We start from the raw sequence: 19,341 nt of genomic DNA, 5'->3' as shown, positions 1-19,341 counted from the left end.
TTTATATTTTTACCTTAGCGCCGATACAGATTGCCCCAAAGCGACACCTGTGGTTTGAGCTTGTTACATATGTATATATATTTTAAATATTATTCAAATAGAGATGAAAAACAGTATGTAAGTAGGTTGGTTGCCAATTTGTTGAGGAATAGTTTCAACAATGAAATCAAATAAATTGGTAAACTTTGTTGGGTTTTCGACTTGGAATCACGAATATCCAAGTCTGACCTGACCATCAGCACTGCAGAAATACTCCTACTTTACTCATACTTTATTTAAATAAATAAATATGAATCTATGTATATATCATCATCATCATCATCTACAGTCATTCGCCATGCAATTTTGGATGAAGGTCTCTCCTTTGCGCAACTCTTATCCATCTCACCCCACACATTTTCCTAATTTCGTCTACCCATCTTATCTGCATTCTTCCTTTAACCCTTTTACCATTCTCTCGGATACCATTCCAGCACTTATTTTTTCCAATTTTTGTCCATTCTTCTAGCCACGTGATCCACCCATTGCCATTTCAATCTCTTCACTATATCCACTACGCTTGTCATACTTCTCACCCACGTATTTCGTTTCCTGTCTTTCCTCGTTATGCCAAGTATACAGCATTCCATACTTTTATGAGTGCATTGGAGTTTATGTAGCATCTTGGCGTTCAATGTCCAAGTTTCATATTGATACGTTTTCACTGGTAGAACACATTGTCCGAAGATATTTTTCTTCAGGCAAAGTGGCATTTTTGATTTAAAAACGGCATTTCAATTTTATACCTTTCTTTATTTCTTCGTTTTTTATCTATGTACATATGTACATATATAGGTTTTGAAATCAATGCGATCATATATAAGAAATACATATATGTATTTGCAAAACTAAATAAAATAAAAAAAAAATAAAATAAAATAAAACGTTGACAATCCCCGAAATCTCAAACAGAAAAAATTCAGAGTTTCATATTGGAAAACCATACTTTTATTTTTTAACTATGTACATCCGGCGCACAAAAACATGTACTGATTGCAATTTGTTCGCTGAAAATATAATAATAAACAAAACAAAAAAAGCCTGAAACAAAAATTTAATTTACATACACGTTTGAATATAAAAAATTCTACCTGAAATATCATACATATGTACGTACAATGTATTCATATATAACCGATAGAAATGAACGAATTGAATTTCATTATTAGCTTACAGAATGAGTTTGAAAAAAAGCAATACTAAACGAAATACCCTCTAGCCACTAATTATTCCGTTGATATACGTTTGCGTTGCGCACGTGTGGCAGCGATGATCGCGGTTTTCAAAATGGCGTCGCTTCATTTCAATACTACATTATTCATTAAATATAATTTCGTATTTGCCCCAAATAATTGAGGCCATTCATCTGTATATGTGCGTACGTAAACAAACAATTATTTGCGCTACAATTGAAACGCATTATGAAATTTTAATTGCTAGTAAAATTTCAACGTTATTTTATCACCGACTGTAAAATGACTGAAATTAATTATTATATGATGCATTTGACAAACATTTTCTCTTCATGTTTATGTTTGCCTATATGTTATATACAGTGGTGTAGTGCTAAATAATTTTTTTTTTTAAATGTTTAATTTTTACAACCCCCCCCCCCTTACTTCTTTAGTTACTTAAAAAATATGTATCCTAATACTGGTAGTTCAAATATTTATAAAAAAAATCAAATGCTAATTAACAAATATTTTTACTTGTTAAAATTATGATGTTTTTTTATATTTTATAAAAAGTTCCATACTGCATCCTCTTCAACATCTTTGATTTTGCAAACCCGTGTTTGTCTGTTTTATTTTTTGTTTTGTTTTATTTCCCTTATTTTATCTATTGTTTTATTTCCCTTATTAGCCAGCAGCGTGGCTCGGTCGTTAAGCTTCTGCTTAACACTGAGAGGCGCCGAGTTCGATCCCTTGAGCTGACCTCGATTGAAAAGAATTTTTCTGAGTATATCTGTAATGCTGCTGGTCAGACCAGGATTTGTGACTCCTGGTTGATCGTTTCCTATCAGAGTTTGCCAATTTTCTCTGATTTCATTGTTGAAACGATTCCCGATTAAAAATTGGCTAAAAATCCTTCCTACCCACTATATCACCACTATTTGAGTATGATTAATGTAAATATTACAATAAAAAAATGTATGTACAATTCATAGATGTCTCGTTAATTGTCGAGTTTAAGTCAGTGTCTCGTAATTTAGCGACTTATGTATATAATAAAAAATGCTGTATTGTTTGTAATTTGGCCAGGAAGGCGCATTGGGGTTTACCTGTAATGCCTTCCTGGTATGAAATAAATAAATAAATAAATAAATCTATCTTCAAGTGCGTATGGTCAATAGCTTAAAGAATGTTTTGTGTGAATTTTGATAAAAAAAAGCACATACATAAGTTTTGAACATGCTCAAATTACTTGTTGTGGTCACCAAATGTTATAACGAGAGTCTACTCACAATATTTGTATACAAATTTTTATATGAAATATTATCCAAAATATTTTTTAATTGTACTCATAAAATAATTTTCATATCAATCAAAGTTACAGGGGGGTGACCTGGCTCAAAAAGAAGTACCAGGGCGCCAACCTGGCCCGACTACACCACTGGTTATATATAATATGTTACAGTTGAAGTGTGTTTTCTAGTTGTAATATATTTTGACCAATTGTAATATATTCCGTCTAACCCATCTGAGTAGATTCATATGGCGAACTACATTCTAACTGGTCAAAATATATTACAACTGAAAATACAGTTCAACTATAAGTTGGTACCAGGTTAAACGGAGAGGCTAAGTTTTCGTGAAAACGTTACTGACTAGTAAATTGATTTGAAAAGTCCCATTTTTATTTTGAATACATTCTTAGAGTTATCGTAATACTATACTCGTTACCATAATTCGTAATACCTAGCAAATAATAATGCATTATTGAATTCTAAAGCATTCGTAAAAACATCAGAACTGTCAAAACCCAACTGTTATATTATAACTGGCGCAAATTGTTGATTTTGCGATTGTAGATCTGTAATTTACTAGCTGAATTATATCTGGATATCTACATACATACATAAATACATATGACCTAAAACGTCAGTTGGAATACATTACAACTGAAAATACATTTCGGCTGTAACATATACAAGTACCCATGATGGTACATCGGCGTTTTATAATCTTTTGATTTTTTATAATATATTTATTAATAAAAAAATTGTGAATAAATTTCTGCTATACATTCTACATTCTGTATAAATTTATATATAAATCTGCCCACCGGAAGTGATAGTTTACTATTCGATTCTTTTCAATTTTTTTTTTCGAGTTTCAGTTCATATTCATCTCTCATAGTTTTATCAACATACATATGTACATACATACATGCATATGTATGTATGTATATGTAGGTAGTGTGCACGATCATCATTCAGCATTGCAGACCGTACTTTTTCAGCGCTTTCATACCCGATCTAAAATTTACGACTGACAGTGATTAAATGGCCACGTCAAAATTTTACGACTAGCGTCCCGCCAATTGAATATTCGAATTAATAAATAACACAGAGACCTGGCAACGTGAAAAAAAGCAACATAAAATTCAGTTTCATAAATCTTGGGACGACTTCTCTTTTTCATTAGCCGATGTGGCTCTGTATTTTGGAAACATCAATCAAAATGTGACATGGGACGCGTCACACGCGACCCCGAGCCGACTTCCGGTCGTCATTTTGACTTGCGTCCATGAATATTGTTATTATATTATTATATGTACCTTTAAAATGGATGCTGTGCAAGTGAATCAAATAGGATTTTTTTAATTACTATAATTGGTATAATTATTTTTGGCGATTTAATTGCACTACGATACGTCAATCTAAATGCGTGTCGTATATTATAAGAAGAATGCTTGTCCTTAAGAAGTGGCAATCGCTTTCGGCGAAATTCACTAAGTCGGAGTTAAGCAGACGTGACGATATCTCTATTGGGCTAATTTGACGTTAAAATATTAGCGTTTAATTTAATTGGATCGGGCCCGAATTGGTGGGTCCAGTTTTAATTTTGAAAGTCAGCCGGCCTGAATTTGGCAAAGGGGGGTTCCTACTAGTAGCCTTTTAATTTGAAAAGCGGCTTGTAATTAAATTCCACTCGTCTGGGGGGTGTAGGGGATGAAATGGGGACAGGGGAGGGAGATTGCTTTTAAGGTTGGATTTAAGCGGTTCTCGTATCAAAGGCATCGTAACTTTTTTTTTGTGTTCATCATAATAATATTTTTACTTCGACGTTCGGTTGAGTTTTCATTTAAGTTCGAAATTTAAGTGTTTAAATTGTCGTTTGATCGTTTTTTTTATTATTAGGCATATAAATCGAAAGAATTTCTCAAATTTAACAAGTTAAGAAAATTTTTAAATTAACTAATTTAACTTAAGTTTTTGTAAGTTTTCAAATTCAATGGCTATATTTTCATGACTATAAGTATGTGTACTAAGTATATGCCACTGATACATACGTATATGCACCAGTGGCGTGCCGTCATTGGACTATAAGGATAGGACTAGGGACAATCTTTTAACTAAAATTAAACAATATCAATAAGTCAATTACAATAAATTCAAATCATTGTTCATATTGATATTTTTCACTCGGACTCGCCGTCTCGATTCTGTTCCCTTCGCAAGACTGGTGAATTGTGCCGTCAAAGACAAAATATATTTTTAATTTACTCGTCTCTCCAAGCATTTGTGGATCTTTCTCTGAGAATATCTTGATTTGTCAAACATCATTCTGATTTTTTTTGTGAAAATAATACATATTTACGCAGAACTTCTTGAGTACAAATATGGTAAGGGACTCGTTTCACAAAATAATCCCCTCAGAACATATCAGTGCGGAGCGCGCAAAAACAAAAAACAAGATCTTGGAATATTGCATTATCGATCGATTGTTCGATAAATCATTCAGAAGATTAAGTTTTGAAGACAAACAAGATGTTTGAGGGTGCTTGAGATATTTCCGTTAACAAAAAATTAAAAATTATACTCAACATTTCAAGACAGATTATAAATCAAAAATTAAATATATTTTTTTATATGACCCGTCCACTTTTTTTAATTTCGAAAAATATGTCGCAAAACATTAAACATAATGTTGTGTTTTACAGTATTAAAAAATAATGGTGGCCTTTAATAAGTTTTTTCTACCTTTCTGAGATTTTAGACATATCTAATTAAAAGTAGTGATATAAATTTGCGAATTAAGTCAAATTGAAATAAAGTTTTTAGAACTGAAAATTGGACTTCCTCCACTTTCAAATATAATGGCTCATTTTTCCATGCCTATTCCAATGTTTAAAAAGTCACAGCACGCCACTTGTTTGTATTATACATATACATATTAATTTGTATTTTATAAAAAATCTTCTATTGAAAATCAATAGAAGATTTGTGTGTAAGATTTATGTATGTATGTACATATGTACATACATAGCTAATGTACATATGTTTCCTTTCTAAAATTACAGTCTAGAAACGTCACCAAGTGGACGTTTGAAAAGCAGCGATTGGATTACCACCCATTTGAGGTGGGAAAACTCGTTCATTTTCCCATAAAGAAAAATCCCACTAAGTGAATAAGCACCCGGTAGTGTCGCATAACCAGATTTTTTTCCGTGAAACCGAGTGTCACGCTCAAATCCTCGGTCGAAAAAAGAAAAATAAACAGACACATTTTCCATTTGCCGTATTACCCCATAAATAACATTAGGACGAATTCGTGTTTTCGGTGGTATATATTTTTTTTTTCGTTCTTCGCGTTTCCGTTTCCGGTGTGACGTTACAATCCAGCGGCAATTGGTCGGCCGGTTTACCTGTGGCCCCCGACACGTCAGCCCTAAATTAAGTTTGCGACTGTGACGAAGGTGCCGTAGGCCTCCCTCAGGGATTTGCTCTCCAAAGATAGATTTGAAATGGCCGACCTCTCTTTGTGGTGCTGTTAATATTTATTATTATTACGAGCGCACGGACGTATTACGATTTTTACTCACATTAACGCCCCCCCTCATTGGGAATATTTGACAGACGACAAAGCGAATTTTCTGAAAGAAAAAATGACTTTCAGCATCTTTTTTCCAATCCATTATATTGATTATAATACCTATATATGCATATTCTTATACTTATATAAATTTATTTAAAAATTTTATCTCAAAAATGATCCCGATTATATAACACTTTTCAGCCGCAAAAAATTGATTTAAATTAGTTTTGACTTTAAAAACTGCCAGATTTACCTTAATTTTTAGCCACTATTGTAAAATAACATTTTTTATTGTATTTAAGTTTTAGCCAGTAGAATATCTTGTTGGTTGTGTTAATGCCAACCACCGAGAAGTTGCCGGATTCGAACCCTTGGGTTGACTAGTTAAAAATTTATTCAGAATATTATCAGTAGTGCTGCTGGTCAGACTTGGATATTTGTGCTCTAAGTCGATCGTTTCCAATCATAATTTGTCAATTTATCTGATTTCATTGATAATACGGTTCCTTTTCAAATTGCAAAAACAATCCCACCCACTATGTCATCTGTTTTCTTAATAAAAGATTATACCGTGTAATGTACATTTAAATTTACACATATGAAACTACATAAATGAAAATATAATAATATAATCATTTTTAATGATTATATTATTATCTTATAATTTATTTATAAATTCCATATCGTCTACAGCTGAATGAAAGCTGGTCCTACACGCTTCCATTCGCCTCTGTTTTGCGCAACTCTCTTCCACCTCACCTCACATTTTCCTAATTTCGTCTACCCATCTTCGTTGTGACCTTACTTTCATCCTTATACATTCTATCGGGTACCATTCTAGCACTTCTTTTATCCGCCTTTCGTCCAGTCTTCTACATAGCTACGTGACCCGGCCATTACCATTTCAATCTCTCCACTATATCCACTACGCTTGTCATACTTTTCATCCACGTATTCAAACATACAGCGTTCCATGCTTCTTTGAGTACATTGGACTTTACGTAGCATCTTGCCGTACAATATCTAAGTTTCACGTCCATAAATTCCATAGTAATTTAGATAAAATATGCAATTAACAATGACGAATACTTTCGATGTCAAATATAAACTATGCGTCGTCTATACATATATGTACACACAATAATATATTTTGTTCCTATCATTCATATAAATACATTAGTACATACATATACTGCAGATAATTTTTAGTAAAAAGCGTTTCTAAAGAAAATTTCTACCTATACATACATATATTATATTTAAATATGTATCATGTAATATGAAGTATTGATGAAATGAAAATTGATTTTTTTCATATATCTATATTCAACCCTATTTCTTATTTCTTTCATCTCCGACCAACATATATCCGTGAAAATTTTCCGGATTTTTTTTTTCTTTGTGGTTCCGATTAAATATGTTCGGGTCGCACCGCACGGTCACACACGGCCATAACTTGAATAAAGTTGTCACTACATACACATATGTATGAGCATACAGTATGCTATATGCAATACTTTACATGTAGGTCTCTACATGTATATGTGGTGGTCGGTATAAATCTCGGCATCGGCTTCTTTGTATGATCCTTTTGTCGGACAGCATCCGACGATTCCATAAATCAAACTTTGCCCAGAGGTCGAAATCGGGACGTATCCAGCTCTCCAGCGCACACACCCATATCTAGCCCCTAATCCTGGTTGATGAAAAAATATGGAAAGCGAAACCGTTCCCGGTATAATATATTCTGGAAGAAGGGGAGGGAGATGGTGGACCTTTCGCTTACGGTGCCCGAGCTTTCGCGGTGTCTTTGTGTTGAAAAACCGGAAGAAAATCGGCCGAAATTTGCGACGATTCTGCGGGCCTGAAAAAAGGGTAAAAAATAAGCCCCATATTCGTAGTATAGAAATCCGCTTTCGAATTCGGCTCTATAGTATGTGCGACAGTGTAATAAATTATTGCAAAAGTTGTTCGACATATCACTTTATTTCTACCCGTTCGAATCCATGAGTTTTACAGGGTATTATCGAAGAGCATATACACACTTATTTATTCTATGCCATTTATCTAATTTTAAATGGTAAAACTGTCGACAGGCATGTAACTAATAGTTCTAAAAAATCAGTCTACAAAAATGTAGCTGTGACAGTTTGATCATTGTCATTCGAAAATGAGCTAAATTTCAGTAGTAATTTTTATGCTTACTTTATTAGATACAAATATCTGGTTTAATATGTTATTGTGAATAAAAACAATTAAATCAATGTTTGCAATTAAAAAAAGAACGTTTATCTCTGCCATGATATTTTATGAATAAAATTTTGAATGGTATATAAAATTTTGAATGGTAGATAAAAATGGTGATAGTAAAACTTTCTACAAAAATTCATTACAATACTAATTAAGAGAAAAGAAAAATTTACTATAAACATTTTAAGATAGCCATTCAAATGATACAATGTAAACCATGAATCATTGTGAATAAATTTTAATTATATCCGCTTCTCTCACATTGCTCAAAGCTTTCGTACAAAAGATAGATGTGCACTGAAGATGGATGTTGAGAAACTCTGCGGGGAATTCTTGAAAATTAAAGACACATCGCATCATACAAAATAAAGGTTTTGTATATGCATACAAAAAATAGATTTCGCATATGTGTGTCAAATATAAATATATACAAAATATATTTTATTAAAATATCATTCTTCATTTAACATGTCATGATTTATAGTTCGGATTGTTACTCGCGTTGTTACCTCAGTTTTTTATACAATGTTGAATTTTCAAATTAAAATATTATATTATTTCCTTTCATTTCAGAAACTCGAACGGATCAGGAGTTGATCGAAATTGGTCTTCGACAGAATCTAAATCTCAAATGATGTATGAAGATTGCATTCCGGCCATTTTTGATATTAAATTTGAAGGTTTGTACATAAATTACTCTCGTATATTGTATAACACAAATATAATCGCTTGACCAATAGTGATGCCTAATATAACTTTTGTATTTCCATCAATGATTAAAGTAGCCATATGGGTTGAGAACTGTTTGTATTTAGTTATAGTCTGAACTCTAAAACATTTTAAGTGATGAAATTGTATTTGAAATAGTTTTAGATGTCATAGAAGCGTGGAAATTCTCTGAATTTGAGAATTACTCTTCGCTTAATCTGAGACTCTCTGTCATGTCATGTTGATTTACATTTAAATATAGTGGTGTCACCCTAATGGTTTCCGGAAACCCGTTGTTAAAAATCAAAAGTTTCCCGAAACCCGTTAGAAATCTAAAAATTCATATAATTTTTGTCAAAAATTATATAAATCTTGAAAATTGCTTTCGACGGTTACAACTTTGAAAAGGTCGCAGTAGATTTTATAGCAGGTAAATAGAAAATACATTTTTTCGAAATATAGATATATGTACATACATATGTATATAAATTGAAAAAAAATTAGAAACCCGTTGTTCCAAAATTGGGGTGACACCACTGCATATACATATTATACGACTTCTAAACGTTTAATAATATATACGTATATATGGTACAACCAGTGCCGTAGCGAGGCTATGGCAAATGGGCGAATGCCAAGGGGGCTCGATGCGAGAGGCGCCGAAGGCTCCCCTCGCCTATTTTATTTTATTTTTTAATAAATAATAATAAATTTTAAAATAACATTCGGATACGAGATGATGTTTAAAATCGAAACCAATGGAAGTTCACGATCAGTATGAGGACATATGTACATACATATGTACTTTCAGTTTTAAACATTATAAAATACGATCATAATTTTGATAATTCACATTCACTTCAAATATATAATTATAAGTTTCTTGAATTTTTCAATCTGTGGTGTAAGTATAATATTGTTACGCTAGTCGTTTCTACTTTAAATCTGCTTAAAATATGAACGTCAAAACATTTTCATCTGAATGTTTACTTCACATAATTCATATTTTCTTCTGATTTTTTTTTTATTTATATATTTATTTATAATAGTTTTGGACCATTGTGGCTTCACAGGAAGAACCTAATGCGCCACAATGGCCTACATTTGATTAAGAAAAACAGAAAAATAAAAAATAAAATACATAAAATAAAAAGTAAAAATGCAAAAGCAGAAAAAACATGATAAAATAAAAAACTTTTACTAACCTCTTATACGATTCACATGGCTTTCGTGTAAGCGGTCATTACCGTTAATGTTTTTGTAATCTGCACAGTAAAATTAATCAAATTATAATGTTTATATATATCGTTTAATTAAAAAAAATTGATAACCTGAAAATAAGGCTTTAATCATAATGATCGTGTTTAAACGTTATAATTAAATTAACTTCGAGTGCAAAATACTCTAATTTTGACGATCCGATAGATCCGTGTCGACGATGTGATATATAAACATTTATAAATTACATTTTATTTTATTTTTAGCACTTTTATTTTAAAATTTATTTATTTATCGACGATTGTCATAGATTTCAGTTATAAACCAAACGTATACAAATTATATCGATATGTTAACAAAGATCTGTCAATACTGTTTTATACAAAATTGACATCCAAGCAATCCAAAAACAAAAAATCCAAGCCCTTCGAATCATTTGTTCTTTACTTTATTTCTATTTATCCTTTTCCAGTAGAAGAACGTTAATGAAAAATACATGAAATACGATAAAAGTCTAGACTGCACCAAACTCCGTGGTTAAAAAACAGATAGAGAGAAAATTCAATTGATGGATCCAACTTCAATGCGACGCTTTAAAATGTATATATTATATATTTAAATTTATACAAGTTTGTGCGTGCAATGGGTTGCACTTCCTACTCATTTCCTGTACCGGAAATGTTCGTTGTCCGCCCTGTCTCGTCGACTTCCCGCCTACAACGTCTTATCAAAATGTATATTTCCGCCAAACGAACACTGCGATTTTAAACGAAATTTAACTCCAAGAACAATAGTTTTCATTAGCAGTTTAGCCTCTCAAAATACACCTACACGTATGCACATATAATTCGTGATTATAAAAATAATAATAGACAAAACTATATACAGTGTGTTTGCGTTGGCATTTTTATATCAAAAAAAGTGCCACAAAGCCTCGCCCGGTGCAATGTCGTCGATGTTTTATTTTGGCGTTCGCTCCAAACAAATGGACGGCTTATGAAAGCTTCGCCCCCCTTTTTTCTCCCCTCGGTCCTCCTTCGCCCCCTTCGAAACAAACGCCGTCTACCGTTTTCCAGATTTCTCCACTTGTGTGCCCATTTGTGCCAATTCACTTCAGGCTGGAAAATCCGCCGCAGTCTCGTAGCAGTGGTTTTTCATTACTAAAAACTTTCATCAAAACAATTATACTTGTGTGTGACGTCACTGTGCGGAAAGCCGTCAATGGATTATGTTTGTTCGTCCAAATGAGCGGGCTTTGTGTCGACATGTTTGTGTGCGAATACAATGTTAGCTCGTTAAACGACGTATGTATGTAGGTACTGACATGATGATGGGTTAAAAATGTAGTAAGTCTGTGTTGAAGTGGTTTTTGTAAGGATCTGTTTAACTACTTTTCTCCTGTAAGCACCTACCTGACGTTTAAACACAGGTAAATAAAGGAAATACAACAAAATGTGAGATTGAGGTTCGTATGCCACACCGCTAGGTAGAGCCACACGTTATTTCTATGTTGCCAACTGAACTGTAATACACGTGTATGTATTTAAATGTGGGCATAGATGGGCGGGTTATTAATCTATGTGTCAAATGAAGCATTATTAAAAACCGATTCGGTGAACGGTTCCGGTTTTTGTTTCGGTTATTGATTGCAGTGCGGTACCGCATCCACCCCCTAATGACCCTTTTTGTTGATACAGTTACCCCGTCAAACTACCTCATTTTTTATTGTTTGTTAACAATATTAATTATTCCCCACCTTATTTTTTTCATTCCAAACACATGAGCCATAATATTTGAAAGTGGAATAAGTCCACTTTTTTCCATTTCGAGAAATATTTCGCAAAACATTAAATATAATGTTTTGCGTTTAACAATATTTAAATATACTAGTACCCTTTAATACATTTATTCTGCTTTTCCAAGATTCTGAACACACCGAATTAAAAGAAGCGATAATAATTTGTAAATTAAGTCAAACAGGACTAGTGTTTATGGCGGGGCTGAGGAGTCGTTAAAAAAAATCACGACTCCGACTCCGACTCCGATATTTACCAACAACACGACTCCGACTCAAAAATGTTAAATTTTATCAGGTTATTTTCCTATCTTTGCAAATATTTTTCATGTTATAGGCATAAAAATAAAACAAAATCAATCAAACTTTATTAATTATTTATTTGAATTTATTCTTAAAAACAACATTGCTTCTAATAAATCTGTATTCATAGAAGCTCTCAAATCAGAATTAAGGATTTTAAGAGCGGAAAATAACCGCTTTACGGACACGGCAATGTTGTAACGATCAACGTTGATTTTTTTTATGATTTCTGAATACTGCTGTATTGCCATTTTAACATTTAAATTATTAGCTTGGTCAATTTTTTCCACCATTTTCAATGCATCGTAAAATTAATTTTTAAATTTTGAAATGGAGTCTTCTTTGTTTGCTATATTATAGCAAACAAAGTTTGGTCGGAGTCGCTCATTTTTCACGACTCCGACTCCAACTCCGACTCCGGCCAAAACAGTGTGACTCCACGACTCCGACTCCGACTCCACAGCCCTGGTTTATGGAACTTAAAATTGGACTTTCGCCGCTTTCAAATATGTATTTATAACGTCGCAGTATATATGTATGTTACAGTTGAAGTGTATCTTCCAGTTGTAATATATTTTGACTAGTTGGAATATATTCCAACTAATCTGGTACAAACTACCGTTATAGTTGAAGTGTATTTTCAGTTGTAATATATTTTGACTAGTTAGATTATATTGTTAATTCATTTTGTGAATTACATTCCAACTGGTCAAAATATATTACAACTGCAAATACAGTTCAACTGTAAGTTGGTAACAATTTAGATGGAAAGGTTAGGTTTTCGTGAAAACGTAATTCGACTATTTAATTGAATTGGAAAGTCACATTTTTGTTTTGAACACATTTTATGAGGAGTTATCGTGATACGGCGCTCATTACCTTTATTCGTCATACCCAGAAAATATTAACCCATTATTGAATTCTTAAGCATTCGTAAAACAATAGAGCTGCCACAAATCAACTTTTATATTACAACTGGCGCACATTGTTGAAAGTGTACTTGCGCTTGTAGAGATATACATGTGTAATTTACTAGTTGAATTGAATTTGAATATGAAAGACCTAAAACGCTAGTTGGAACAGAAAATACACTTCGACTGTAACATATACATACATAAATTTTATTTATAATGACTACCTTTTAAAGTTTCAGTTTTACCTTTTTTTTATTTTATTCCTTACTGTATATTTATTTGACAGTAGTCATGGCAAAGTCTTTTCAGTTTCCGTCTGTAGCTTCAAATTATCCGGTTGAACCGAAACGGGTTGTGCCGGACATTATTTCACGTTAGGGGCCTTCGTCGAGTAATCTGCACGGCGAGTAACGTGCCCTCCGTCGTTATTGAATTAACGATTTATTGCCGCCATTTTCTCCAGCATCACCAACTCGGCGGCCATCTTGTGAACGTTACTACAACCACCGTTTCTTCCTCAAAGAAGAATCGTGATGACGTATTCTGTTTCGTTTGTACGTTCGCCAAGTTGTTCATTCGATTAAATTGCTTTCGTTACACCAAAAACTGAATTCGGTATATTTTCGAGTGTCCAATTTTCGCCGCAACAGTTTTCACATTGTGTGATGAGTGTCCTTAGGAACATGCTCGAGAGTCGTTTGAAGTGAAAGCACTTATGAAACTAGAAATGGCGCCAATAGAACTCGTTACTTTGTGTCAAATTATACCAACACTAAAAAATCGTACTTTTTTAAACTGTATTATTTAAAAATTGATGGCGAATTATTTGTTAATCGTGTGTAATATAAAAATTAAATTTGCCCTACCGTTTCTGAAAAATTTTGCATTTCATTGAAAATGATAAAATTATTGAAAATCAAAATCATAATTTATTAACAAGAAAATCCACAAAAATTCTTCTACAACTCAATAACGCTCGCATTAATATAGAAAAGCTTTTCAGAATTTATTTTAAACAATAAGTATATGTATGTATATATACAACTTTCACCTCATTTCTTCACAAGAATTCCGATATTCCTTAATAATGGTAAACGGACTACTAGTCATATGTGAACCAGTCACAGGACAACCGGTCGCTCTAGATCGGTCACACGTGATCACACGTGATCTCACTAAAACTGGCCACGAGGAAACTGGTCACACCCTAAAACTGGTCACGAGAAAACTGGTCACACCCTTAAATAGGTCACGAGAAAACTGGTTGACCGATTTTAGGGTGTGACCAGTTTTCTCGTGACCAGTTTTAGTGTGACGGGTGATCACGTGTGACCGATCTAGAGCGACCGGTTCACATTTGACTAGTAATCACCGAACCCTTAATAATATGCCTGTTGCTATCTTTATTTTCTTTTGGAACACAACTTTTTATTATGTTATTTTCATTAAAATCTCGATTTACCAATTACCGTCTACAATATTTGTAAAACTTATGAAAACTGAAAGGAAATGAATTGAAACGCGCTGTATTCAACCTTTATTTTCGATGTATCAATTTTTTTCTCCTCCTGAAATTCAAGTTTAAGCGACTGAAAGCTTACAATTCGACACAACAAAAACTACCCCATCTGTAATTGTCCAAATTCTGCTTTACATCCGTTTCAACGTCGGCTAAATTTGATTCGCCCTTCCTCTACTCTGTATTGGGAATTTATCATGCATAGATTTCTTTATTTCTGACTGACATCGTATTTATACAATTTAAATCCAATTTATGTAAAAAAAATATGGAATTAAACTGACTTTTTCTATTATAAAATGAATTTTCGTTGGTAATTCGATGGTGTTTTTAATTGGACTGGTCGAATGCAATCAATTATACATGTGCATATATTGTACGTTCAATTTGTGTATATGTACATATATACAACATACATACATACATAATTGAATCTATGCTGTATTTTCAATGAATGTACATATTTTTTGAGCTTAATTTATAGTTTACTAGCTGTATTACCCGGCTTCGCTCAGTGTTTATAATATAAACCGCTTAAACATGACTTAGCTAATTTAATTAAAAAAAAAAAAAAATTAAAAAAAAATTTAAAAATTAAAAAAAAAATAAAAAAAAAATAAAAAAAAAATCAAAAAAAAAATTAAAAAAAAAAATAAAAAAAAAATTAAAAAAAAATTAAAAAAAAAATTTTAAAAAAATCAAAAAAAAAAAATCAAAATTTTTTTTTGCCTTCTAGGGCTTCGCCCTCGGCGCCCCCCTGAGCCTTTGCCTTCTAGGGCTTCGCCCCTCCACGCCCCATGAGCAATTGCCGTTTAGGGCTTCGCCCCCCTTAGTTAATGCCTTTTAGGGCTTCGCCCCTCCGCACCCCCATGATTAAATGCCGTCTAGGGCTTCGCCCCCCTTAGTTAATGCCTTTTAGGGCTTCGCCCCCCGCGCCCCCAAGATTAATTGCCGTTTAGGGCTTCGCCCCCCTTAGTTAATGCCTTTTAGGGCTTCGCCCCTCCGCGCCCCCATGATTAAATGCCGTCTAAGGCTTCGCTCCCATGATCAGTTGCCTTTTAGGGCTTCGCCCCCCACGCCCCCAAGATTAATTGCCGTTTAGGGCTTCGCCCCCCTTAGTTAATGCCTTTTAGGGCTTCGCCCCTCCGCGCCCCCATGATTAAATGCCGTCTAAGGCTTCGCCCCCATGATCAGTTGCCTTTTAGGGCTTCGCCCCTCCGCGCCCCCATGATTAATTGCCGTCTAGGGCTTCGCCCCCCTTAGTTAATGCCTATTAGGGCTTGCGCCCCATGAGGCTGGGCCCCCCGGGCCCCCTTCGGGGCCCCACGGGGCTGCGCCCCTTGTGGCGCCCCCTTTTGAGCCCCATGGGGCTGCGCCCCATGAGGCTGGGCCCCCCGGGCCCCCTTCGGGGCCCCACGGGGCTGCGCCCCTTGTGGCGCCCCCTTTTGAGCCTCATGGGGCTGCGCCCCATGAGGCTGGGCCCCCCGGGCCCCCTTCGGGGCCCCACGGGGCTGCGCCCCTTGTGGCGCCCCCTTTTGAGCCCCATGGGGCTGCGCCCCATGAGGCTGGGCCCCCCGCGCCCCCTTCGGGGCCCCACGGGGCTGCGCCCCTTGTGGCGCCCCCTTTTGAGCCCCATGGGGCTGCGCCCCATGAGGCTGGGCCCCCCGGGCCCCCTTCGGGGCCCCACGGGGCTGCGCCCCTTGTGGCGCCCCTGGCGGGGCCCCATGAAACTACTCGCTTTGCGCCCCCGCGGGGGTGAATCCATTGAAACGAAAAAAACAAATCGGCGCCCATGGATCGAAAAAAAAAAAAAAATCGAATCACGTGTTCGATGACGTCACCGATCTACGGACGACGACGACGAAAACGACGAAAACGACGACGACCAAGGATATTTACATACAAAGTCTCTTTCCAAATTATAGATTACTAGCTGTATTACCCGGCTTCGCTCAGTGTTTATAATATAAACCGCTTAAACATGACTAAGCTAATTTAATTAAAAAAAAAAAAAAATTAAAAAAAAATTTAAAAATTAAAAAAAAAAAATAAAAAAAAAAATAAAAAAAAAATAAAAAAAAAAATTAAAAAAAAAATAAAAAAAAAATTAAAAAAAAAATTTTTAAAAAATCAAAAAAAAAAATCAAAATTTTTTTTGCCTTCTAGGGCTTCGCCCTCGGCGCCCCCCTGAGCCTTTGCCTTCTAGGGCTTCGCCCCTCCACGCCCCATGAGCAATTGCCGTTTAGGGCTTCGCCCCCCTTAGTTAATGCCTTTTAGGGCTTCGCCCCTCCGCACCCCCATGATTAAATGCCGTCTAGGGCTTCGCCCCCCTTAGTTAATGCCTTTTAGGGCTTCGCCCCCCGCGCCCCCAAGATTAATTGCCGTTTAGGGCTTCGCCCCCCTTAGTTAATGCCTTTTAGGGCTTCGCCCCTCCGCGCCCCCATGATTAAATGCCGTCTAAGGCTTCGCCCCCATGATCAGTTGCCTTTTAGGGCTTCGCCCCCCGCGCCCCCAAGATTAATTGCCGTTTAGGGCTTCGCCCCCCTTAGTTAATGCCTTTTAGGGCTTCGCCCCTCCGCGCCCCCATGATTAAATGCCGTCTAAGGCTTCGCCCCCATGATCAGTTGCCTTTTAGGGCTTCGCCCCCCGCGCCCCCAAGATTAATTGCCGTTTAGGGCTTCGCCCCCCTTAGTTAATGCCTTTTAGGGCTTCGCCCCTCCGCGCCCCCATGATTAAATGCCGTCTAAGGCTTCGCCCCCATGATCAGTTGCCTTTTAGGGCTTCGCCCCTCCGCGCCCCCATGATTAATTGCCGTCTAGGGCTTCGCCCCCCTTAGTTAATGCCTATTAGGGCTTGCGCCCCATGAGGCTGGGCCCCACGGGGCTGCGCCCCTTGTGGCGCCCCCTTTTGAGCCCCATGGGGCTGCGCCCCATGAGGCTGGGCCCCCCGGGCCCCCTTCGGGGCTCCACGGGGCTGCGCCCCTTGTGGCGCCCCCTTTTGAGCCCCATGGGGCTGCGCCCCATGAGGCTGGGCCCCCCGGGCCCCCTTCGGGGCCCCACGGGGCTGCGCCCCTTGTGGCGCCCCCTTTTGAGCCCCATGGGGCTGCGCCCCATGAGGCTGGGCCCCCCGGGCCCCCTTCGGGGCCCCACGGGGCTGCACCCCCTTTTGAGCCCCATGGGGCTGCGCCCCATGAGGCTGAGCCCCCCGGGCCCCCTTCGGGGCCCCACGGGGCTGCGCCCCTTGTGGCGCCCCTTTTTGAGCCCCATGGGGCTGCGCCCCATGAGGCTGGGCCCCCCGCGCCCCCTTCGGGGCCTCACGGGGCTGCGCCCCTTGTGGCACCCCCTTTTGAGCCCCATGGGGCTGCGCCCCATGAGGCTGAGCCCCCCGGGCCCCCTTCGGGGCCCCACGGCGCTGCGCCCCTTGTGGCGCCCCCTTTTGAGCCCCATGGGGCTGCGCCCCATGAGGCTGGGCCCCCCGGGCCCCCTTCGGGGCCCCACGGGGCTGCGCCCCTTGTGGCGCCCCCTTTTGAGCCCCATGGGGCTGCGCCCCATGAGGCTGGGCCCCCCGGGCCCCCTTCGGGGCCCCACGGGGCTGCGCCCCTTGTGGCGCCCCCTTTTGAGCCCCATGGGGCTGCGCCCCATGAGGCTGGGCCCCCCGGGCCCCCTTCGGGGCCCCACGGGGCTGCGCCCCTTGTGGCGCCCCCTTTTGAGCCCCATGGGGCTGCGCCCCATGAGGCTGGGCCCCACGGGGCTGCGCCCCTCGTGGCGCCCCCTTTTGAGCCCCATGGGGCTGCGCCCCATGAGGCTGGGGCCCCACGGGGCTGCGCCCCTTGTGGCGCCCCTGGCGGGGCCCCATGAAGCTACTCGCCTTGCGCCCCCGCGGGGGTGAATCCATTGAAACGAAAAAAAAAATCGGCGCCCATGGATCGAAAAAAAAAAAAAATCGAATCACGTGTTCGATGACGTCACCGATCTACGGACGAAGACGACGAAGACGACGAAGACGACGACGACGACGACCAAGGATATTTACATACAAAGTCTCTTTCCAAATTATAGATTAGACTAGCTGTATTACCCGGCTTCGCTCAGTGTTTATAATATAAACCGCTTAAACATGACTAAACTAATTTAATTAAAAAAAAAAAAAATTTAAAAATTTAAAAAAAAAATTTAAAAAAAAAATTTAAAAAAAAATAAAAAAAAAATAAAAAAAAAATCAAAAAAAAAAATCAAAAAAAAAATTGAAAAAAATCAAAAAAAAAAATCTAATTTTTTTTTTGCCTTCTAGGGCTTCGCCCTCGGCACCCCCTGAGCCTTTGCCTTCTAGGGCTTCGCCCCTCCACGCCCCATGAGCAATTGCCGTTTAGGGCTTCGCCCCCATGATCAGTTGCCTTTTAGGGCTTCGCCCCTCCGCGTCCCCATGGTTAAATGCCGTCTAGGGCTTCGCCCCCATGACCAGTTGCCTTTTAGGGCTTCGCCCCTCCACGCCCCCATGATTAAATGCCGTCTAGGGCTTCGCCCCCGTGATCAGTTGCCTTTTAGGGCTTCGCCC

General features: G+C 37.8%; 1 protein-coding gene across 1 annotated transcript in view; it reads left to right on the top strand.

The window, feature by feature from the left end:
* LOC143910463 (cell adhesion molecule Dscam2-like) overlaps nucleotides 1-19,341 on the top strand; it is a 239,810-nt gene that overhangs the window by 208,934 nt on the left and 11,535 nt on the right. Inside the window, exon 9 of the mRNA XM_077428955.1 lies at nucleotides 8,904-9,010. Within this exon, the coding sequence (XP_077285081.1) occupies nucleotides 8,904-9,010 (107 nt within the window). The remainder of the gene's footprint in view (nucleotides 1-8,903; nucleotides 9,011-19,341) is intronic.

This window comes from Arctopsyche grandis, chromosome 4, assembly GCF_051622035.1.
Source record: "Arctopsyche grandis isolate Sample6627 chromosome 4, ASM5162203v2, whole genome shotgun sequence".
Lineage (NCBI taxonomy): Eukaryota > Metazoa > Arthropoda > Insecta > Trichoptera > Hydropsychidae > Arctopsyche > Arctopsyche grandis.
This window is presented reverse-complemented; position numbering and strand designations above follow the sequence as displayed.